This window comes from Pseudonaja textilis, chromosome 1 (assembly GCF_049901715.1).
Source record: "Pseudonaja textilis isolate UNSWEBS1 chromosome 1, rPseTex1.2, whole genome shotgun sequence".
Lineage (NCBI taxonomy): Eukaryota > Metazoa > Chordata > Lepidosauria > Squamata > Elapidae > Pseudonaja > Pseudonaja textilis.
The window spans coordinates 115,953,438-115,978,208 of NC_141990.1; the positions used below are offsets into that span (position 1 = coordinate 115,953,438).

Sequence of the window (24,771 nt, forward strand, 5' to 3'; positions counted from 1 at the left end):
GGTATGGATTTTACCTGTCCAGTTGTGTCCAGACCTAGTGGCCAATGCTCATCTTTGTTTCCTAGCCAAGGGAACCAGCATTGTTGGAAGACTCTTCCATGATCATGTGGCCAGCATGACTGTACACTACCTTCCACTGAAGTGGTACTTATTTATCTATTTGTATTTTCATGTTTTTAAACTGCTAGGTTGGCAGGAGTTGGGGCAAGTAATGGGAGCTCACACCATTGTGCAGTGCTCAGATCTTGAACCCTTTTATATTTCTGTTAATTTTTTTTTGCATTCAGTTAACAATAATTTAAAAAAAAAATCAGGTTATCATTGATCATCCAGACTTCCCTAATTTGGTATGAGTTGGACAGCATTATTGTGAAGTCTGACCACAATGACTATGTATTAGATGTTATCCCACAAATTAGCTAATAAACACAAGTGTAGATTGTTGCATAAACCCACCCTGCATAATTAAGATACATGATGTTGTATGAATTAAATCATGGCATCATCATGACTCAGCTTGTCATATGAATACACTTTGTGCACCAAAGTGTTTTCATGAAATACATACAGATAATCCTTGATTTATGACTACAAAGGAGCCCAAAATTTCTGTTGCTAGGTAAGACAGTTGTTAAGTGAGTTTTGCTTCATTTTACGACCTTTTTGCACAGTTGTTACGTTAATAACTGCCAAACTCTCCCCCTCTGCTCTTTCAGGTGCACATTCCAGTCCTGGTCATCTAACATGTTCTTAAAGCTTTTTCAAAAATCAAAAGGGATAGGGCCAACTTAATTTTTGGAAGCATATTCTGTACGGAGGGCATCACAACTGAGAAGACACGTGTCTTCAGACACACCAAATGTAGATCCATAGCCATCCTAAAATTCTTTCAAGAGAAATGGGCAAGTAAAGTATGGTGCAGCAAGAGCCATACTGTAATCAGACATCTTTCCAATGCTGCTCACACACCTCTGCACCACTTTTCAAGTCTAAATTGTGCATATTTCTCCAGAGATCTTCCTGTTTTCTTCTATGGCACTATTTTTTCTATGGCATTTTTCTTGTTAACTCATCCTTTAATTTCACCAAATGCATCAACAGGATTCTATACTTACGCTTCTACCAATATTGAAAAATAGATAAAATTCCGAGTAACACTCATTCAGCCAATTGTTTGCTGATTTCCTTGCTGAGATCATGCTTCATAAAAATACTGACAGGTAGATGAGCTCACAAAAGAGAAGTAAATAAAACTAATTGGACTAAATGAAAGCTATTCACAGAGATTTTTCTCTGTGTGTGCACTGAGTATACTGATTCTTGCTTGTTGCAGACTGGTAGCTTAGATCTGATTTTATTTTTATTTAACTGCATTTATGTAGCTTAGGTTTAGTTTACAATATTTAGTTTGCTTATTTTATCTTATTTAACATCACACCTGTTAATTAAGTTTGCACATACTTTATTTGTTTATTTCTTCATGATATTTAATATATTTGTTTAGTTTAATTAGGATTAGTTTAGTTTAGGACATTGACTTCATCATGGAGACATTCCAATATTATGCTGGGAAAGCCCTCTGAGGTAAGAGGTGTTTTATTTATTTATTTACTTGTAAACTTGCATGACTCTAGAATTTAGGATTTAAAATTTTGACAGGTAACATGACATAATGATAATAAATAATGAAATAAAACAGGAATCAAAAGAATCTAGGAACAAGCAAAATTGTTTTAGAATAATTTTTAGAATAACTTTTGAACCTGAATATTTTAAATATATTTCTACATCTTCTTTCAGACCCATTCTTGGTGATTTCTGTTAATATCTTCCATTTAAACACATCCACGGAATAGCTTTCCAGAAAGGCTGGCAACTATGGCTCTATGCCTTGTTTGGAATGCACAGAAAAGCACATAGTCGTAGGGCTTGTTAGAGTCCTCAAATTCCTAATTAATTTTTAACATTGCTTGCCACATTTAAATGTTATATACGGTGCTTATGTTTTAATATTTTATTTGTACAGCTCCTATAGTCCTTCGGGGGTGGGGGGGGAGAGATGGGCAGGTCTCAAAAATGACAATAGTGTTCTATTCCCAATGATACACTCAACTGCATTAGCCATTAGTCATGGTTAAGGGGCATAGGCATGAAGCACACAGCAGACAACAGTTAGTGAACACTGTCGCTTCATTATTCCATGTCCCTTTTTAGCACTGGAGAAGGTTCACCCCTTTTTCAATTCACCAGGTGGATGGCCCAAAGTAGTGGGGCAGGGCAGAGAGTCCTCCTCCTTACTGTTTTTAGCTGTGACAGGTGCAAACAAAATGGTGGAAGGGTTGCTGTCCCCTCCATGATATACCTGCTCCCAGTACAACCTATTTATTTACATCATTGTTTGTACACACAGTCCCCGCTGCACAAATGAAACGCCTGAAAAGGAAAAACAACTTTCAGAAAGGCAGCTTCTCAGTCCCTAAGAATTGACTATGGATTGGAAAAGGGTTTTCACATTAGGAAGGAAAATGGCAGAAATGTTAGCATGTCAAACCGTGGGGTTGATCCCATGGCCATGATCGTACAGGACAACACATCTACTGCCTACATGGAGTCAAGAAGTGATTGAGATAGTCCGCTATAATGTTATATACTATGAGCACATTGTGAGTTTCATCACATGTAGGCTAGATACATTCTCTATCTGCTTTTTTGGCAATTTCTTTAGGGAAATTGTAGAAAAAGTGGTGGGACTTCAGACTTTGGCAGAAATTGCACTGGTTGCCCCTGGTGGATGACAGTCTTAGGACCTGCTTGGATAAATGCGTCCTTCTTGGTTCGTTTACATTTCTAGGGGCCTTCAGTATTATTAAGCAAAGTATCCTGGACTGCTTTCAAGGGTTTGAGGTTGAGAGCAAGTAATGATTCTGCTACTTCTTGAGTGGATAGTCCAATTGATGGAAATAAGGGAGAAGTCACCCAGTGGCTTGACTACATGAAGCTGCTGAGGTGAGCTCATCTATCAGTTTAGGATGTAGAATCACTGATATACTGATGATAACCAAATCCCTTGGATGTGCCACGTGAAACTCCTGACCTAGTATTTGGGGGCTGTTAGGCTGTAAATGAACAAGCTGGGATTGAATCCTGTGTCCAAAAAAGCATTTCTCAGTTTAACATCACTATGTACAACAGTAGAACCAGAACAGTACGTGTACCAATATCTTCTATGATAATCAGCCCAGAACTGTATTAGAAGAAAGATGGATAGAAACTGGCACAGATTGGCTGATTTAATAGTATTTTTGTATGATGAGTTCTTGACAACGTACAAACAGTTGCATAAAATCCATGCAATTATTGTTAGTCAGGAGGCCCAGTCACCTTACACCAAACTAGAGATGGGAGGATTCTAGTGTCTGACCATGCTGTCATCAACACAACCTCGGAGGCATTGTCAACTTCAGCTGTCCCCACAGCTGGCTAGAGGTAAAATTCAGGTGATGTTATGAGGTTGTTTCGTAATAGTGATTAACAATGATTAGTGAGGGTCTTCATGCTATTTTCAAATGATATGAATACAATCTGGCAAATTGTGTACAAAATCTACTTTTTTTCTCACACCAACTTCAACAGACTCACCCCTTCCCAATAAACAAATAACTAAAACCCTAAGCATTGTTTCAGTTCCTCACATATCATTTATATATATTAAGAATCCAAATCAAATTTTAATATAGTTCCTTCCAGATCCCAGTTTTGAGATAAAACAGTTTCTTAGAAGGATTATATGCAAGATTAGTATTTTAAAAATATATTTAGAGCTAGAGGATTAAATTTTTATTCCTGACAGATTTTTACAAAATAATTATTCAAAATGTCTTTTTGGCAGTACTATCTCCAGAAATATAAGCAACATCAAAGAGAAAAAGATGACTAACCAACCATATTGCTTGTGTAGGTATCTGTAGCAGGAGTGGGAACATAAGGGCAGTCCTTCCTCTGTACCAAAGGGGGGTGGGAAATCCTTCAGAACTACTGTCTTTGGGGGAGGCTCCTTTAAGTTAATGGGAAGCAGATGCAAAAAGATCTGTTTCTTTACGCTAATAACACACCTCATTGCATTTTAAACTGACAGTGCCATTTCTAATGACCAGTCTTAAATTGCTGTGTCAATGGTGGCTTAATATGTAATGTTCTTCATGAATATTGTGTAATAGCACAAGTGTTTTTTTAAAATAAAAATACAGAATAAGAGGAGATGAAAGAAATAAAGAGAAAAACATCAGAAGACAGCTGAGAAAAAGTGCCATTGTCCCTTACAATTCTGTTTTAAGCTTCTCTTTTTGTCTACTTATTTGTATTCTATGATTGATGAATGCTTCTTGTAATTTCTGCATTTTAGTTGGAAGAAGAAAACAAAATTTTAGCCAGCAAAGTTGCAAGCCTTGAGAAAATCACTCTTCGAAAAGAAATGAAGAGGAAGCCCAGGATGTGAGTTTAGTTTTAAATTAACAACTTTTTAAATTACTTTCATATTAAAAACAAAAGTGATTTATATCTTGTTAAGTTTAGCTTTAAAAGTACTAGTTAGTTCATTATTTTTTTGCTAGGGCCTGCCCAAGAGGAAGAAGACATTTCTGATGAGAAACAGCCAGCTGGAAAAAGACCAAGGAAAACATAGGTACTATATAAACAGGGAGCTTGGATTAAATGCTGTGGATATACAGTAGTATACTTAGAGCTCAGTAACACATTTGACAAAGTAGACCACAGCCTACATCTTAATAAGATAGAACAATGCTAGATAGACAGTACTACCACCAGATGGATTCGTAATTGACTAACCACACTCAACATTCAGTCCTCAATTAAACTACATTTACCTGGAGAGGTGTGCAATGGTTTTGTCTTGGGCCTATGCTCTTCAACATCTTTATCAATGATCTAGATGAAGGGAAGGGGACCTCAGTAAATTTGCAGGAAAAAAAGAAATGCAGAGGCATAGAATAGACACTATCTAGCTCAACAGTAGTAGCTGAGATGAATCTAGCTGTCCTAGTGGACCACCACTTAACTATGGGCCAGCAGTGTGCTGCAGCTTCTAAAAAAGTCAGTGCAGTTCTAGGATGCATCAACAGGGTAGCATCAAGGTCACAAGAAGTGATAGTACAGCAATTAATCAATGAAATAGCTTGCTTCCCAGAGTTGTGGGTATTTTATTCAAGAAAAGATTGGACATCTATTTGGAATGGTATAAGAACTCCTGCTTTGGGCAGGGGGTTCGACTAGAAGACCTCCAAGGTCTCTGAATCTATGATTCTTGGTGATGAGATGAGATATATACTACTCATTTGTATCCACTTACTTTTCTCTTCCCCCAGGGAGTGGAAGGAAATGCTGACAGCAATGATAGAAGACAAAGAAAGGGAGTACAATTATGTTTTAAGTGAATGGAACCCTCCTTTCAGAGCACCACTGAAGTGCATATTTAAAGTCTAAGGTGAGCTACTGAATAAAATGGGAAAACTTCCAGAAATGTTGCTAAATTAAGACCTCATGTTTGAATGTTTTAGGGTTTACTTACATTATTACATACCTGCATTTCTGCACAACAGCTAAATTGCCCATGTTTGACATGGGACAAGTTCAGCTCACAATAGATTCTAAGGATACTCCTAGGTATATCTACTAAAAAATGTTTAACCACAAGATTCCATATTTATTGAACTAATGTGAAAATCATATTGAGAGGCAGTTATTTCATAGATTTACATAGGAGTCATACACAAAAGTGAAGAAAGATTTCTTCTGAATTTTTTCATGAATTTTTCAAATTCTGAAGAATTCTATACCAGGGATGTGGAAGAGCCAAGGAGGTCCCATAATTAGACGATAACATTCAGCCATAAAGTAAGGGATTTTAGACAGAATACTCTCTCTCATGGCATTAGAAGTAGAATTTAGATGGCTTGTTTTGATCTGCTTAGCTGAATTGTTCCAAAGGCAAATATGATGAAAAATCTTGATAATTTCTGCTGAGAAGTTATTATTCAGCTTATTGTCTCTTTCAACTTGGCTAGTTTTGAACAGCAAAAATGCTGTTTGGTTTAATGTGTTAGTTATCTTTTTCACTGAAGAAACACATATTTTTTTAAATATAAGATGTGGTTTCTCTTCAAATACACTAACCTACTTATTTTTAATCTATTTCAGTGAATTATGATATCTCGATTTCAAAGATACCTGTACTCCTTTTTTGGGACTCCCCCTGCTTCCTGCCAAGAAGATCAGCAGACATGGAGTTCAAATTCTAACTATAGGCAAAATATCCATTTTCAATCCAATCAGAAACATATCTACCAACCAATCAATTGAAGAGACTGCAGTGAATCAGTCAATACTTGATAAGGAAGACACAGTGCACTTCTGGGTGCAGATATGGGATAACCCAAAGAAATACAACAAGGACACAGCTTGGTTAAAGGAGGTGAATAAGAATAAAAAAACTGAAATGAAAGAACATGTAATAACAGAAATGGTAGACAAAAGAGCAAGGAAGATCAAGAATTGGTCAGCACCAAGTGAAGAGAACTACATGGTTTGGGGGTTCTAACATCTGACTGGGCTAACACTCATGGTTGCCAAGCAGTTCAACAACATACTGCAAGGAAGTGAAATTGAAAAATGGCTAACATCTGGCAAAACTTACCTGATAATGAAATATCCAGTAAAAGGGGCAGCACCAGGGAAGTACAGACCTTATGCTTATGGCGACTCATAAGCTTAAAGCTGATGGAAGCCAGGAAAGGTCTGCTTTCTGTACTGCCCAGTTCTGGCCCTAGCACTGTGTGAGGGAGTTGGCTCCCATTACTCCCCTCAGCTTTTGCCAGCCTAGGAGTTCAAAAGCATGCAAAATGCAAGTAAATAGCTAGTATTCCAGAAGGAAGTTAATGGTGTTTCATGTGACAGCAAGAAGCCAACTGGTGCCAGACCTGCCTGAATGGAAGGCGAAATCATTGGAGAAAAAGTCCTGGATGACACCAGTGTTCTTGAAGAATGTTGTTTGCCACTCAGTGTGGAGCTTGTTCGCCCTCTGCATGGCACCTTGGATAGCATGCAAGCATGAACTAAACAAACTATAATTGTAGACTCCCTGGCACTCAATGTTCAAATGCCGTAAGCTAAGTAAATAAAAAGCCTGCTTACCAAAAACTTTCAAATCACTAACTGGTGTGGTAGCTGATGCAGTCCAACACCTGCTAGCTTGAGTAATTTACAAGGCAGATGAGGCAATCTTAAACCAATTACAAGGCATCATAATTTATGGCTGGTATTAAAGAGGAGGGAATAATTTTGAGGTAACTTAGTACTTTTTAATATTCTCTGCCAAAGTGAGATGATGTGATCAAATAAATTCCAGAGTATGTTACAAAGGTATTTTTATTCTCAATTATTTTCAAAATAGTCATCATAGTATCACAGAATTCAAAGCAGCACAGAGGACATTAAATTATTTTAAATCTGGTACCAAATACAGTTTGAGAAAAACAGCACCTTTTCTTGAAGAAAATCAGGCTTCAGACTTTCGTTGTAATAGCACACAAGTCATTTCACTGAATTTTCCACAGGTACTAACTATACTGTTTCTAGATAGTCTAAAAACCTTTCTGTGGTCGCCCCCGTGACCTTCCTAAACCATTTTCGATTTCCCTTTTCAATCGGAATTGCTTGTATCTTTCAGCCATCAAAATGAGCTCTTCAGGAATCACCTATTAAAATTAGATAAACCAATAATTAATTAGCTATTACATTTTCAATTTCTATAAACTCTAACAAAAATTCATGAAAATAAAATATTTTCTGTAATATTCTATTAATATCTTCTATAAGATTAATAATCCTGTTTGAATCAAGTTAAATTAGGCTTTAGCATTTACTCCTAAAAATGCACACTGAAGAAGAGCTCTTCAGTAATTGCAAAAACAGGAATCAACTTGATACAACTTATCTTTTTTTAAAATCGTCTATATCAGGGGTCCCCAACCACCGGTCCGGGGACCGGTACCGCTCTGTGGAACAATTTCTACCGGGCCGCCGGTTTGCTGGGCGCCGCCATCTTGTTTTGATGAAAAAGTGCTTCTGGTGAGCTTTTCCGGGTAGAAAGCGACGTTTGGGTGCTGAAAGAATCCTCACGCCTTAGTTTCATCGGGGGGGGGGGGCGGCGGCTTCGAACAAAACTAAGGCGTGAGGATTCTTTCAGCATGCATGGCAAGGTGAGCCGAGCAATCGTCCCGAAGCCGTCGCAAAGCCCATCGACACAGGTACAAAGGAGGAGTTGAAGATGGCGGGGAGAAACGGGGGACAACTGGCTGGCCGGTCGCTCCGGTCGCCTTGCCATGCATGCTGATGCCGGTACCAGGCCACGGATGATTTTGTGATGCCGGTACCGGGCCGTGGCACAAAAAAGGTTGGGGACCACTGGTCTATATCAGGGGCCCTCAAACTTGGCAACTTTAAGACTTGTGGACTTCAACTCCCAGAATTCCTCAGCCAGCTTTGCCAAGTTTGGAGACCTCTGGTCTACATGTTAAGAAAAGCATTTCGTGTTTTGGAGGTCTTTCTGGAGAATATAGTGTATTGAACTTATTAGCTATATCAGAAGACTTTTGAACTCAGAAGTATAAATCAGTTATCTTAAGTTCTTTATAATTTTTGAGCAATTTCCTCCTGTGATATTTTGTGTAAACAATTCAAGGCTACAAGGGAAAGGAAAATCTGATGGAACAAATTCTCGTCCATTTGTGGAAAAAATATATCTAAACCAAGAAATTCATGTTACTGTAAGTATAAAGTGTTATACTATAACACTGCAATTTGTAGTGAATATGAAAACGTTTGGTAACAATGTGATTAAGCTTTATACAGAAATTTGCAAAACGGCCTATCACAATTTTAAACAATATAATTTAAAACATAAGATAAAACATAAGGTAACCTAGCACTTAAATAACAAAACAGCAAATTAACACACGTTTCGTAGCAGCAACAGATTTTAACCACAAGGTATTCCATAATACAGCAAATATTTACACAAGAGTTCTAAATTCAAATTTGGAAATATCCAATTAGACTTTTATTCAGCTAAGTGATAAAATCGCTTTTGAGATTTTAATCTCAAGTGATTTTAAGTCACCATTTATTCTGCATTCATAAATATAAAACCTGATAAGTCCTTTTTTGTGGCTGCCCAAACTACTACTATGCAGGGTTATCAAGAAATTGATTATGATTTTTTATCTTTTAAACAAGAAACATGGAAATTACAGTGTAGGCACTGAAATAGGCTTCTTTCAATTAGAAAGAAAATGATTCAAAAACGTTCGGAATTGACCTCCAACCCCTCACCCACCCCATGTATACCATGGCCTCACATATCTTAATCCTTGTCTTTCACCAGTTGCTCATTCTGTTCTACGTGATATTTAACTGTCTAGTAGTTGAAAAATCTTTCTCTTGGGGTTTTTGTCTTATACCATCAGAGATACTTATATGGGATCCATATACTTTGAAACAGCTTTCCTACGTATCCATAGCTGTTTCTTTAAGATACAGGTAACATCTAAGTTGTTCTCAATTGTCTTTAATGACTTTTAATGTTATTTTTAAGCAACTTTTTGTTGTAATTAATTTTACCACCTAACTTTTAATTTATGCTTCTTCCAAAGTCATTTTCCAAAGACATTTTATTTAAGCTACTTGAAATTACATGCAAAAAGAGGATATACGTATAATATAAACTATTCAAGTAAAAATTTAAAAATCAATTTAAATGTGTATTTAATGTTTCATATTATTTTAATCAAATAAGGGTAAAAGGAACAGGAAAAAAAAGTAACAACAAGCTTAGTTATGTTACCTGGTTTCCTCTTTTTAAAATGTCAATCAACTCAGATGCAATTCGCCAGTCACTCCTTGTGACAAGCGTTATTGCTTCTCCCTTGCGTCTGTGTAAAAGAAGCAAACAAATTAAAGAAATAACTCATATCTAGGTTTTAATATTTCTGTAAGCTATCTGTATTTATCAAATTTATTAAAATGTTCCATTTTTAAATCATATTCTATCTTTAGACTCTTCAGTAATACAAACTGATCAATACTTTCTGATTAATTGATTTTGCACCAGTGGTAAATATCAAGTTTCTCCTCAAGTAGCAGTTAAGCAGATTATGGCAGGAGAGGAAAATACACATGCTACCTTTATAATTTATTCTGTGCATAAACAGAAAAACAATGCCTTACTGCTAAAAAGGATCCATGTCTGCCAAACATCCATTTTTTAATAGGACTATCAACATTCAAAACATTGGGGGGGGGGGGAGGGGGGTGAACACAACAAAATGGCAGATTCAGCCACCTCTGCCGGAGTGGGTAAGGAAGATGAACGTCTGGAGTAAATGGTATTTTGGAGACCTTTAATGATGGGACAGTTGCCATTTAGATCCTTGAAGCTCCAGGTGATTAGTGAGAATGGGTAAAAAGGGAGTCGTAATAAGCAATCCATCCAAAAAAGCAATCCATCCTCTTCTGTGCCCTTCTGACATAGCCCAATCTACTTACAAAGGTAGTTTTCCACTATCCAGTTGTGTCTGACTTTAGGGGATGGTGCTCATCTGTTTCTTAGTCAAGGGAGCCAGCATTTTCTAAAGACATTGCTATGGATACCACTATTCTACTTCCATAGTGAAAGAGGTATCATTACAAAGGAAATAAGATATTGCTGAGGTCAGCATGACTATGTACTTAGGGGCACGGAATGCAGTTGCCTTCGTACTTAAGCAGTACCTATTTACTTGCATTTGCATGCTTTCAAACTGCTAAGTTGGCAAGAGCTGGGGAAAATAATGGGAGCTCACCCCCTTTGTTGTCAGCTTTCCAGATGACAAGTTCAGTGTCTTTAACTGCTGAGCTATTGCACCCCCTCTACTCACAGCAGGATCCTTAACTCCGAGAAAAAAAACATTCTTGTAAACCTGACTGGCAGGAAAGTCCAATACTTAATATATATGAAAGTATACTAACATAGGAATATGTTTTCTTTTTTTTTCTTCTTAAGAAACTCTTTGAAATAAATTATTTTTAACAGGAAAAAGAGAAATCTGTTCACCTGATGAATCCCTGTGAGGGGGAGAGACTGCTACAATTCCCCATACTCTAGTGCATCTGATATAAGATACAAGAATATGCTGAAGAAAAAACTCATATTTTCTACTTGGTAACATAGAAACAGTTTAAAGTTTGGCTTACCCAGCTCGTCCAGTGCGGCCCACTCTATGAACATATTCTTCAATGTTACGAGGGAAATCAAAATTAAAGACATGCGTAATATCATGCACATCAAGTCCACGGGAAGCCAAATCTGTCGCTATCAATATGCGAACTTTGCCTAGCACAAGCAAAATAAAAACTGGTAATTTTTCACAATACATTTGAATGAAATGTTACTTATCTGTGGTTTTTCCAGCAGTTGATACTTATGGAAATCTATTCCCACTTGGATTGTTCCAGACCCTAGTATTTTTGATGGGAACAGACATCTTGTCTCTTATATACACAGTTTGAGGGACAGACCTTGCCAGTTCTCTCTATTCTAAACATCAACACAGTGGATCAAATTTGAAACAAACTACAATCAAAGTCAAGATGGCCACATGAATGAATTCTCAGACAAATATTCAAAGGACCAGTTACAAGTAACAGTGGAATAAGAGAGAAAGACAGACAGGCAGAAAAACTGGGCAGGGGGTGGGGGGAGGAGACCTCCTTTCCAAAATCAGCTAGTCTCTGTGTCTTGATTACTTGCATTCCCCCAGGAAGATTTCTTGTGCTTTTCTTTCCCAGTTCAGAAAAAAGGAACTCAGGGAAATTCTCCCAACAAAATGAGATAAGAAGTGAACAAGTACAAATTGATTTAAAAGGATGCAATTTGGTTAATGTAGAATGTGTCTAATTTTTGTAGATGTATGCTATCAAGGAAACCCACTATCCTGAGATGTGTCTTATTTCTTAAAAGGCGTCTAAAATCTGTGATGTAATTGCTTGTATTTAAATTAGATCTGGTCTAGAAAGAAAAATTCATGGCCCTGTCTCCATCAATAGCATTTAATATGAAAAGATCAGTCCTACTTAGTCTACCATTTATTTCACATGTTGTTTACTATTACATGATTCTATATGGAGTCCCAGCATGTGTAATTTTAACATCATAATTTTAACTTGGATTTTACTATTAATTCTCCGTTGAAACCTTTCCAAGTTACTCAAACCCTGCAATAAAGATCTGAATTTGAGTTTATGTGTTTTGATTATTACATAATAACATGTTATATTGATTAATTATGATCACCTTTTTTGAAATCGTCCAAAGCTTGTTCACGATCACACTGTTCTCTGTTGCCATGTAAAGACTGAACAGGAATTCCCTGAAGTCCAAAATCACTTGAAAGGTCATCAGCCCTTTTGAAAAAAAAAATTAAAAGTAAAGCTAATACATTAGAGAAAGGCTTTTAATCCAATTAATGTATCAAGAAATATTTATAGAACAGTTAGAATAAACAGTCAAACTAATACCGTGTTTCTCCAACAATACGCCCCCGCACATAGGAAGACCCAGCATATTTTCTAGGCATAAAATGAAATTAAGCCCCTCCCCCCAAATTTAGGCCTAGTTTAAAACATGCGAAATTGGGGGGAGGCGGGGGGAACTTGCCATTAGGAGTGCCCCGCAGGAAGCTATGCATCATGGTGGAGCACGGAGGGCTCCCTTACCCCCTCCAAGCATCTTTACTGCAGACCCAGGTCAGCAGGCGGGCGGCGTCGACATAGATGTCTGGCAGCATTTCAGCTGCTTCTCAGGCCTCCGTAGCTTCCACGGTTCCCACCGGTGCTGGTGCCTCTCTCGCCAGCGCCGTCTCCAACAACAGCCGCAGCAGCGGCAGAAACCGTGGAAATGTTTCAGCTACTTCTTGGGTGGGGGAGCTGCCACTGTAGCTTCCATGGTTCCCGCCGCTGCTGCGGCTGTTGTTGGAGACGGCGCTGGTGAGAGGACAGCTGCAGCTTGGCCTGGGCGCTTGGAATGCAGGAGCAGACTGCGCACAGGGACTTTTGCAAACTTGCAGAGCCCGAGGCTGGAGCACCAAGGGTAGCAGCGGCAGAGACGCTTGCTTGGCTCTTCTCATGCCCACCCAGCTGCTCGGGATTAAACCAAAATGCAGCGCATGGTGCTCCCAGGTACCTCAAAATGTTTTTTTTCCTGTTGTTACAGGGATGGGGGAAAAGTGGGAGCGACTCAGATGCTGTTGTTGGAGATGGTGCTGTTGCATGGGGGGGGGGGGGATTAATTCACCCCCCAAAAGACATCCTAGCCGTTTTTTCGGGACTCAAAAAAAAAATATTAAAAAAATAAGGCCCGGCCTTATTTTGTGAGAAACACGGTATCAGGTACCATATATGCCAGATGACTTATTTTGTTTCCTAAATATTCATACTCTAATACTAAATTTTACTTTTTATTAATGTATTCAAATGAGTACTATTTTTTAAAAAAATAATCACAAGATGGATATCCTGGAGATGATTTTAGGGATGGTATCACTAAACAATCAGAGGTTGAAAAATATAGAAGATGTGTGGCAGAACTGAAATATAATTCATACTACAAATGTTGGAGAATAAAATGCTACTTCTAGATGAAATCCACATTGACAAATATTAGAGTTCTTTAATAACAGTAATGGTGTATAAAAAAACTTTTCCTGTTTGAAGCATACCAGCTTTAACGCTGACTCATAACAATATTCTAATTACGTCCCAGTATGTTCAATGAGTATATTGTACAGTTAAATATTTTTAAATTAAGATTATGGTTTGAATTTTGATATTTGAAAACAATTCTACCATTTTTGTCTAACGTAATTGTTTCTGGCTATTAAGAAAAAAATAATTTCCAAATATCAGTTCTACTATTATTACTATTGTAAAGAAAAAGGGGAAAAAAAGTTTGAAGTGGTAAAAACCACTTGCTATCTTTAAAAAGCATAAATTTAACTTAGCTACGTATACAGGACATGCATTACTCTAGAAAGTTTTAATCTTAATGCCAGTTAAATATTCAAATAAGTGAAGAAAAATGGTATTTCTGGAGGGAAACTGGTAGGTGAACTACTAGAGCAAATAATATTGGACTAGACAGAATGATTGATACAATTTAAGCTCATTTGTGTTAAGCTTTTCTACATACGTAAGTTTCTTTCCCACAAAAATGATGGCCTTGTCATCAGACTTCATAGTATCAACAAAATGATGTGTGAAAGCTCTTTTTTCTTCTTCTGGAATAACAATAATCTTCTGCTCTACTGTATTAACTGCCTGTAAAACAAAGTTTATTACAAGGAAATCTGACTGAAAAGTAATAGCTTATTGCATATATTGTCAAAGCTTCTTATATTGTAAGAATTGTAAATACTCAGATAATGTGGAAATAAAGTATAAAATTTAAAAGACTTCTAAATAATATGCATGCTGTTTAGACAGGACATTGCTGAAGGATTATTCCTCAAATAATTATTTTATATATATTTCATTTTGATAGTATGGTACTGAAATTACTCAACAACTTAAACTTTTCAGCAATTGACAAGTGAAATGATATTATTCTATGCACTCAAACTTTGGTAAAATTAGAAAAAATAAAATTATGAAACTTACCTAAAAGGGAAGTTTAGAGTCAGAAAGATTATCTAATTTGAAACTTTTTCACTTTGAAATTTCCTTTTAGTATTCTTCTTAAAGTGGGATATTGGTATGTCATTTTGGGTTATTCTCATTTTTTCAAACATAGTCTTTTTTCACATATGCATAGTAAGATCAGACATTTTTGGTATACATTAATTATGGATATGTACAATATTTAATGCTCAGCACAACTCACCGCTAAATCTAGAGTTCCAACATATACAATCATTGGATCTTTCAAGTATGATTTTGCAAGACGGCGGACACCATCTGGCCATGTAGCACTGATGGAATCAAAATAAATGTTTTTTAAAAATTTAAGATTATTATTTCCCCTATTTTAATTCTCTTGCTATTTCTATAAAAACTGCATTTAAAACTTGCTAAAAACAAAAACAAAAAACTCCAAGGATTTCATTGCTATCTGTTTAACTTTTTCTTCCATGTCATGGCATCTGGCATCCTTCCATCTCATAAACTTTTTCTTCCATGCATTCATTCTTTGCATTTATTTAAAAAATCTGATTTAATTCCAATATTTCTTTCAAAGAGATTAAAATAGCTTTTGAATTATCTGAGCCTATTTGCATTTCAATTTTACAATTCAATATTAAGTGTTATGTATCGCCCAAAATTACATAATAAACTTAATTACTCTGGACAACTAATCATGGATATGTCAATTGAGAAAAACAGGCACCGGTACTTTCAGAAATATGATACCACCATTCTAATTCCATAGTGAAAGAGAGTCTTATTACAAAGGAAATAAGATAGAAAGTGAAAAATTAATTCTTAGAAAAAGGAATCAATTTATGCTAGCACAAACGAGATCTTTATTTTATTAAATTTATTTATTTTTCACATTTCTGTACTGCCCATCCCGCTCAAAGAGGGGTTGTAGATGATGTATAATAAAATGTTAAAATATAAAATAGCATAAATAAAAGTTTTTAAAAATAAAAAAAAATTAAGAGGAGGCAAGGCAGAGGGAGGGATTTCAGGGGACTAACCAACCTCATGGGTGCATGCTTCCCTGGGCTCCCCCAGCAAAGCCACAGAGCCATCCATGTCTTAATTCCTTTTTGGAAGCCAGGAGAATAAGCCTGTCTGTCTTACTTCCAGGGGAAGAATATTTCACAGGGCAAGGGGGCTCTTTAACTAGACCTCATGAGTTGGAATTCTTTAACCAACGGGGTCCGCAACATACTTTCCCTGTCCAATAAATCTTCAGAGAGGGGTTGGGGTCAGAAGGAAGCACTTGCTACTGACAATTTAGTAATAAGAAATATAGAGAGAAGTGTTTACAACAGATATGCAGACAATATGATGACTTACTTGCCTAATGTGAAGATAGTGGATATGAGAGCCCCTCTTTGAGGGAGATGGGTGGTTCAAAAATGTGAAAAATAAACAAATAAAAAATATTCTAATAGATATTACTGTAATAACAGACTTCAATGGATAATTAGAACTGCAGAAAGAACAACTGCAACCAACTTGCCTTCCGTTGAGGATATGTACACTGCGTGAACCAGAAAGAGGGCTGAGAAAATAACTACAGACCCCTCACATCCTGGATATAAATTGTTTCAACTTCTCCCCTCTGGGTGCCGCTATTGGGCATTGCAAGCCAAAACAGTTAAATACAGAGATTGTTTTTTTTATCCCTGTGCCATAACTTTGCTGAATACCTAATTCACACAGCACTGTCTTAGGCCTAGAGATATTTACCCCTTGTAGTAGGGCTGTATTGATATTATCCTTCTCATCTTTCCTACTATCTTCTCTTATTACTATCTATGATTTATCACTTGTTGTATCTCACGATTAATGATATCTGTGATATCTATGATCTATTGCTTGTTGTTTATAAGTACATTGTGAGCTTATGCACCAGAGACAAATTTCTTGTGTGTCTAATCAAACCTAGCAAATAAAGAATTCTATTTTCTAGATAAGGAAACAACCATATGGTGTCAAATATTCTTTCTAGATGTGACAAAGGCTCTGTTTCCAATTTAAAATAAAAATAACTATTTAAAACAGGGGTTTCCAACCATGGCAACTTTAAGCCTGGAGGACTTCAACTCCCAGAATTCCCCAGCCAGCAAAAGCTGACTGGGGAATTCTGGGAGTTGAAGTCCTCCAGGCTTAAAGTTGCCAAGGCTGGAGACCCCTGATTTAAAATGAAAGGGCTACAAAGAGACATTCTTTTTTATTTGCAATGTGATATAAAACAAATTATCTATTTTCTGCATAGCACACATATTTAGGAAATATCCTTCAAAAAGTATATTACAGTACCTGGTCATAACTGTTTGTCTATCAGGACGTATATCTAACAAAATCTTCATTATCTGTGGCTCAAATCCCATATCCAGCATTCTGTCTGCTTCATCCAATACCTATGAAAAATATGGTTAACTGTTGATTTCAATGTACACGATAACTGACATTTGATATAACAATCTGAAAATTACTAATTGTAGACTATATCTCAATATTTATTTTAGTGGATATGTTATCTGAGTTAGTTGCATGTGCTCTTTGTTGTAGGGATTCCTTTATTATTCTTTGGCTCTGCTATCACTAGTAATGTCCTGTTAGTATTTGTAAAGTCCTTAAACTCTGGGTAGAATATGGGGACATAGACATTTGTATAACAGGACCAAAGGAATAAACTGACTTTTAAAAATAATTAAAAAAATATTTTTATAAATGAATTACACTGCATCAGTACTACCCTATATCATCCCTTAAGTCATTCCTAGCTCTGTCTCCCTGTTAGGAGCAGGTATTCTCTGGCTTGGACTCCATGCCTCTCTCTTTTCAAATCCTTTCCTCCAGTTTTGTTCTGCTGTTGGGATATAACCTGGGAGAAGGCACTCCGTGCTGCCACATTTTAAGATAGTTCATCACTCAAACATCACACATGGCTGAATTCAATTTTCTAATTGTCACTAGGCCAGCATCTACTGAAAGAACAGATTCTTTATTACCACATTACATCTCACATCCACACTTTAAAAAACCTTGGAGGGCCCTTTACAGAATATCATAGAACGCTTGTTATTTTCATAGGTAACATTGTCACCAGTTTTAACTTTAGTATGCAACTATATGTATGCTAAAAACTCAACTAACTCATTACTAGGCTGGAATTAACTTGAATTAAGATTTTAATCTGGTCACTGCAATAGTAGTTAAAATTAATTCTAGGTTTGATTCTTTGGATCAATCAATGCTAGCAAAGCTTTTTTCTTCTAGGAAAAAAACATAGTCTCATGTTTAGCCTAATCTCTGATAAATGTTGGGCTATGCCAGAAGTTAGGAAGAAAGTACATCTGGAAATACTAAGTGATATATTTAAAACTCCTTAGATTTATTTATATCTTTCTGATCTATTTAAATAAATAATAAAGAGCAGACAAGCTTTCTGGCGGCAATTCTGCAACAGACCTTTTCTATAGAAGGATCTCCAAACTGGACGATTTTATGACTTGTGCACTTCGACTCCAAAATCCCTCAATCAGCCATGCTCCCTAAGGAATTCTGGGGTTGAAGCCCACAAGTCTTAAAATTGCCAAGAGTCTTGCACTATACAGTACCTATTTTTTCCCCACGTTATAAGTAGTCCTTGGTTAATAATAGTAAGTGGGATGTGGAACTTCATAGCTAAGTGACGCAGTTGTAAAGCATGTGGTCATGTGACCATGTCAATTTACAATGGCAGTTCCAGTTGCAACTGTTAGGCGAATCCTGCAGGGTAGCAGTATCCTGCTGTCACATGATCGCCACTTGAGTAACATTTCATGTCAGAAGCACCTTGTTCAGACAGGTTTTTTAGGGCAGCTTCACTTCTTATACCACATCTTGACAGTTGAATTTAATAACCCTTATTAATTAAATATATAAGTTAGTCTGAAGAGAAAAATGCATTTTTTTAAATTAGGGGACTGACTACAGAAGTTTCCAGGAGTTTATCAAATTCTGTTCAGGTTGGATTGAGGTTTGAATGGGCTGGGTTCAAATCTAGTCTTAGACAATATTACCAAATTACTTCTGCCCTAAAAGTTTGTTAGCAGTCTAACTCTGTTTTACTGGACTACACTGAATCTGCTCTTTTGGTCTTTAAAAGTGAATAATTTATTTTTATATTATTACATTAACATTCAACAGCAGTAGGTACATTTGATGAACATTTTATTCAGCAGGCATTCCTGCTTTGTGTTTCAAGCTGCACAAAGCATTTATTATTTCAACGCTTTCTTCTTCCCTATAGGATTGTTGCTGGATTATGGTCTGTTTATATTAGAATTACTTCAACCCCTTCTTACTAATATGGAAAGCAGGGAAGTTATATATTGATTTTTTATTAAATCTTGCAATCTGCAATTTGTAGCTTTTTATTTTTTGATCTTTTATATAAGGCAGCACAATGGGAGTTGAAAACATGTCATGGCAGCCTTTTTATGAATTGCACCATGACACATTCTACGAATTCTATTTGTGCCCACAAACTAAAAAGATTGCAGAGCCTTGGTACAGTTTAGGCGTGTTGTGTAAATGCCACACAAATGTATGTGTGCATATGTCTCTGTCTGTCTAATAGCTCGAAGCTGAACAGGCTTATAAGCAAAAAGGCATTAACTATAGTTAGATTTAGGATCGCATCTGGGTTGGTTACCAGGGTCAGATAATAACTCTTCCGAAAATTCATATCAATGTATGCCACAAAATCAACATAAGCTAGCCTTAAATAAATATATTACCTGTTTGTACCACTGGTAACACAGATCTCAGTGTGTGGTTCTATAGTCAAAACCTCATCTTCACAAAACAATTTCCATAGTTTTAATAGAAAATTAAGGGCATAAGGGACAAAAAAAGCACACCAATAATCATCAAGTAGGATCACTGCTGTCTTCTAGGGAATGGGGAGGTAGAAAAATAAAGAAAAAATGGTACTGAAAACTCTGGAATAAAGCATAGCTAGTTGGTCAAAACACTGAACAGATGACAATGTTTTGCTTCAGGTCTCCTTTTACTATTTAATTTAATTTTATCTCTGTTTATAACCAAAGTTGCACTCACCCACACATAAAAAGGAAACAGTAGCCAAAGTGGTTAGGGCTGGTAGGGAGAACAGCTTTAGGAAAAATGCACAGGGGATCATTTTCATCTCAGCAAGTAAGTATAAACTGAACAAGTCCATGGTTATGTAATGTTGGCTCATTATTTAAAAGGAAAACTGGAGGAGAGAATAGCAATGAAGAGACTTAGACGATGTTTCAGCCAGTTATCAATATATGAATATTTTAACATTCCAATCTAATGGTGACTACTTGCCAAATACGTTATGCTTTTCAGATTTATGAAACCGTTCATTTGCAGGTCATTCAATCTGCCAGGAGTAGCAATAACAATGTCCACGCCTTTGGTAACTGTATTGATCTGTCCTTTCCGGTCTCCACCACCGTATATGCAAATGCTAGGAAGAATGTTTTATTCAATATTTAGAACTGAACTGACATGCTCCAATGTATTTTAATATTTTACAGTCTTCACAAATTTTATAAAAAGACTTTCATAGTTTCCTAAATAAGAGCAAAGGGAACATTTGAATCACCCATAAAATATCTTTAAACTTATTTAATTTTTTTCACTAAATGGAGTGTTGTTTTTTCCAATGTATTGCTGATTTAATTAAAATAGGCCCTTCTTTAAGTTAGATCTAAGAATATAACATTACATATAAGATATAGGATGATGGAAAAGGAATTCAAGGTCTGTTCCCGATTGTCTGTTCTGCTTTTCCTAATAGTTTTGAATATACTGTCAATAGTTGCTAGTTTGTTATAACCATTCTGCATATCAAAATAAGATAATATAACTTTAGAATACAGCTTAACATTTTAGCCATATCACTCTAAAGGTTCAGAAAAAAATGTGCCCTAATATTTGCCAAATAAGAGCATGTAGATTAGTACCTTTTAATTCCTTTATAAGAATATTTTAAGCACTCTGCTTCAACTTGAAGGGCCAGTTCTCGAGTTGGAATGAGAACCAGCATTCCTGGTCCATTGCGTTTTTCTTTAGAACTGAAAAAAGTACAAACTTCTTTAGACAATCAACCTGAGGAAATCTTCAGAAAAGAGAGTTAGTGATAACGGACAGAATAGAGGACACTTAAGAATTTCATTCAGTCCCATCACTGACTTGGAAAAAAGAGGATAATTTCCAGTTTAACTTGCATCCAAATATAATTCAGCTTTAATTCAGATCACAGTAAAGCCATACTCCAAAGCACAATTGTAAAAAAATAAGTAAAAAAAACATACATAATTTACAACCTAACTATATTGTTTGGATCATGATGGAGTCAATGGATTATTCTCAACCTATGATAGGCAGAGCTACTTTATCTGACTTATCAAAAGTAATACATTACAATATAATAGAAGAAGTTTTATTTCATCTTGTTCTTACATTGGTTGTGAATCCAAATGAATGAATCCAGGCATTAAATAAGCTAGGGTCTTTCCAGTACCTGTCTGTGCTATTCCAATGAGATCAAATCCTTGAAGTATGATTGGCCAAGCCTGTGACTAAAATAAGAACTTCTGTGAATTTGCTGAAATGTAAACAGAAATGATTTTGTACTAATTAGATAATAAAGCTGAAATACCTGAATTGGAGTAGGCTTCTCAAAACCAACTTTTTTTATATTTGCCATAATGTCAGGATGATGTTTAAAAGCATCTTCAAATTTACAAACAGGATTAGGAATACGACGTTTTTCACCATCTTTCAGATCATTACATGAAATACTATTGTTTTCTTTTCTGAAATAAAAAACCAAAGTCAAAGAAAAAATGTTTTACATCAGTTTTTGAAATGAGTGCTATTATATGTTTATGCTAGATTAGGAAATTTATGTGCATTGCCCAGATTAATTCTGGACAATTATATAAAAATTTATAATAAAAACCAATGAGAAATTAAATAGTATATGTTTTAGTCTGAAACGTTTAAAGATATAATTCTATACAATGTATAATTCTATACATTTCTTTAAAATGTGTTCCGAAATCAACAGTTGGTGAAGACCAAATGTCTGAATGCTTTGACTCTGAAAATATACATAATGAAAACATCGGATATTCTTACAATAGCTTGCTTGGTGTAATACTTACTATTAGAAAAGTTATAGCCATTAAGTTTATAAATCTTTATATATACATTTAAGAGGCTCTATTTCTGTCAGATCCATCTGCAAATGGTTCTCCAAAACTGAACTTTTCATCCTAACTTTGCTCTGAGTTTATATTTGGGTATATATATAGTCAAATAATATATGATACTGATTATGCCAATCAACAATGCTCAACATACCAATACAAATTAACCTAGTAGTCTGCTCTGTGAAAGAATAATGATTCAAAACATACTCATTATCACAAAAAACTGTTCCACACTGCCCATTTAATCCAAGGGCAGAAATGTGAAATTTTTTTCATTTACTATAAAATCTGTTAAAATCTAAAAAGTTTCTAACAAATGAGAAAAGTTTCTAATTTGGAGTTAGAATTTGGAATTTGTAGTGCTGCTAAACTCATTCAGCAATAACAAACATATTAAGCTAAAGTCAAGTTAATTATAAAATGGCACTTTTCATAAATGTAGGAGAGAGCTAAAGAACATAATTAAAGAATCTCAGTAGATAAGGATCAGTCAACCTGATGAGGATTTTTTTTTTAAATAATGGGTCTTCAAGTTGCAAACAATTCAGATACAAGGTTAATTATATAAAAATAAGACTTTATTTTTTTAAAAAAATCCCTTCAACATGGCACAAGAGCAGCCTCTAGTGGCCTTTATGGATAAATTCATATATGAGCTTTTTTTTACTGAAAATATATGGAAATCAAACCTACAAATTATAGGGGGTTCTGTTATCGTTCAGTATCAAGATCTAGTCCAGTTATAGTTATGTTTCTTAGATGAACAATTTGAAACAATATTTTGTAGCTTTTATGAAAAGCAACTTGTTTGGTATACACTAGAATGGTCCTAGGATACCTGGGGGGTATGTCTCCCAAAATCCTCTCAGGGATCCCAAAATCAAAATTATTTCCCGGCCTACACTGAAAAATATTACAATATTAAAATTCCATCAAACAATTGTGAGAAGCAGTAGTGGCAGTGAATGTGTAAATTTTGGTAAATATCAATAAATATAACTTTTGCAAACAAATGGTTTGGTCGGGATATAGTAGTATTAATAGATCTCCTAATTTGGTTTTCCAGTCCAAAATATCAGAACCTGAATAATATGTTTTAATATTGGTGATTAAGATACTTGGATATTTAGATATCTCTTATGTATATATGTGCTTCCCATTTTAAGAGGAATCATAAAATTACGGCTTTACTGATATGGTGATATTTGAACCCATTAAAAACATGGTAGGAATAAAGGGGAAAAGCCTAATAAATAATTGTCTTCAACTAAAAAAACCCATTATTCCTACCAAAAAAAACTTCTTAGCCTAAACTATATTTAAAATATTTCTGTATGTTGATTCACTCATTTCTGATGAACAAATGAAAAACGTTTTTGTATAAAATATTTCTTCCAAATATATTGGATCTCCCTTTGGTTAGTTTCCATCCATTGCCTTGTCCACACCCATGCTGCATACTAACATACTATCGTTCCAGAAATTTTTAAATCACCCAGAGAATCTTTGGAGAAATTGTGATTTTTGCTACTTATATATCTAGTCCTTATTACTTCATAATATGAATGTATAAATACGTTTTGTAGTAACCGTATTATTAGATACTATTATTAGTAAACTTTAATAATTAGTCTAATTAGCTACCCTAATCAGAATCACAACATACAAATTTGATAAATAAAAAATTATTCCATGGCTACAGTTTTTTGGTTACATAGTGCGCAGGCTAATACTTTGCCAAAAAGGAGAGTCAACAGATACAAACTATTTACTATACCGCATATCTATCTTTGGAAATATAGAAATGGCCCATTTTGGTTTCATGGTAATTATCCATCCATATCTTTGAAGTCTTAACTAAATATTTAGTAGACAACTCCAGATCCAAATATCTAAAAGACCTCAGTTAAATATAATGCATAAATTTCTTTATCCTAATTCTTACCGCCACTTATCAACTTCTCCTTGTGACATACAAGTGATGTTTGGGGCTTCTTTGTAAAAACATTTTTCAAGTGGAGGCAAATCTGTTAAAAGTAACAGAAAAGTTGTTACAAGACCTTCGATTTCTCACATTGTGATTTATAGTATTTTAAAAATAAATTCTAGTCATGAGTTAAATCTAACAATTGCAATGGGGTTGTTTACAGAGAAAACATTGTTTTAGTATAGCTTGCAAAAATTAATATAATAAATATGCAGAAGTTTAAATTTCTTTTATATATTAGTTTTAAAAACATAAAAACTTGAGATTCTTTTCTTGGTCTCTTTCTCTGCCCATTTTGCAGCTGTGGTCTATATTCACTTTTATCTGATCATTCCCTAGGCACCATCTCTTTTGTCTCCCATGGTCATTTCCACATAGCATTACAATTATACCAAAAGCCACATATGTATGGCTCAGGTGCATCACGCTCATATCAATTTACAGATTATACCCAACTCTACCTCACCTTTTCATCCAATACAAGTGAGGTGGTTGGTACTGATAGTCCGAAGTTACCATGGACCTCCTTTGGAGTACTTACATCACCATTCTAAAGTTCCAATAGCCACCACCCTCCCATGGTCATGTGACTGCATTTACGGCTGTTTTCCAGCATCCAATGATCACATAAAAACTAACATTTACCTCTGGTTTTTGGCAAAACCAGACCATTATAAAAAAAAATTATAAAATCAGGTTGGTAACAAAGCTTACAACCATAATGGGCAGGCTCATAAATGGACATTT

General features: G+C 35.5%; 1 protein-coding gene and 1 long non-coding RNA gene across 4 annotated transcripts in view; one reads left to right on the forward strand and one right to left on the reverse strand.

Moving 5' to 3' along the window:
- LOC113455231 (uncharacterized) lies at positions 1–7,430 on the forward strand. Of its 3 annotated transcripts, none has more exons than XR_015739907.1 (8): positions 1–144; positions 717–3,006; positions 3,890–3,958; positions 4,136–4,311; positions 4,403–4,491; positions 4,611–4,681; positions 5,382–5,500; positions 6,214–7,430. It is a non-coding gene; the product is annotated as an uncharacterized LOC113455231 (long non-coding RNA). The 3 variants fall into 3 exon arrangements; XR_015739908.1 differs by having other exon boundaries at positions 717–1,584; positions 2,852–3,006; positions 3,890–4,311; XR_015739905.1 differs by having other exon boundaries at positions 3,890–4,311.
- Positions 7,423–24,771, reverse strand: part of DDX43 (DEAD-box helicase 43) — a 21,162-nt gene continuing 3,813 nt past the window's right edge. Inside the window, exons 5-16 of the mRNA XM_026726541.2 lie at positions 23,983–24,064; positions 21,482–21,638; positions 21,283–21,401; positions 20,784–20,894; positions 20,143–20,284; positions 17,098–17,198; positions 14,987–15,074; positions 14,297–14,424; positions 12,404–12,513; positions 11,305–11,443; positions 9,917–10,004; positions 7,423–7,769 (exon numbers count right to left, since the gene is read on the reverse strand). Coding sequence (XP_026582326.2) covers positions 7,656–7,769; positions 9,917–10,004; positions 11,305–11,443; positions 12,404–12,513; positions 14,297–14,424; positions 14,987–15,074; positions 17,098–17,198; positions 20,143–20,284; positions 20,784–20,894; positions 21,283–21,401; positions 21,482–21,638; positions 23,983–24,064 — 1,379 coding nt within the window. The 3' untranslated portion in view covers positions 7,423–7,655. The remainder of the gene's footprint in view (positions 7,770–9,916; positions 10,005–11,304; positions 11,444–12,403; positions 12,514–14,296; positions 14,425–14,986; positions 15,075–17,097; positions 17,199–20,142; positions 20,285–20,783; positions 20,895–21,282; positions 21,402–21,481; positions 21,639–23,982; positions 24,065–24,771) is intronic.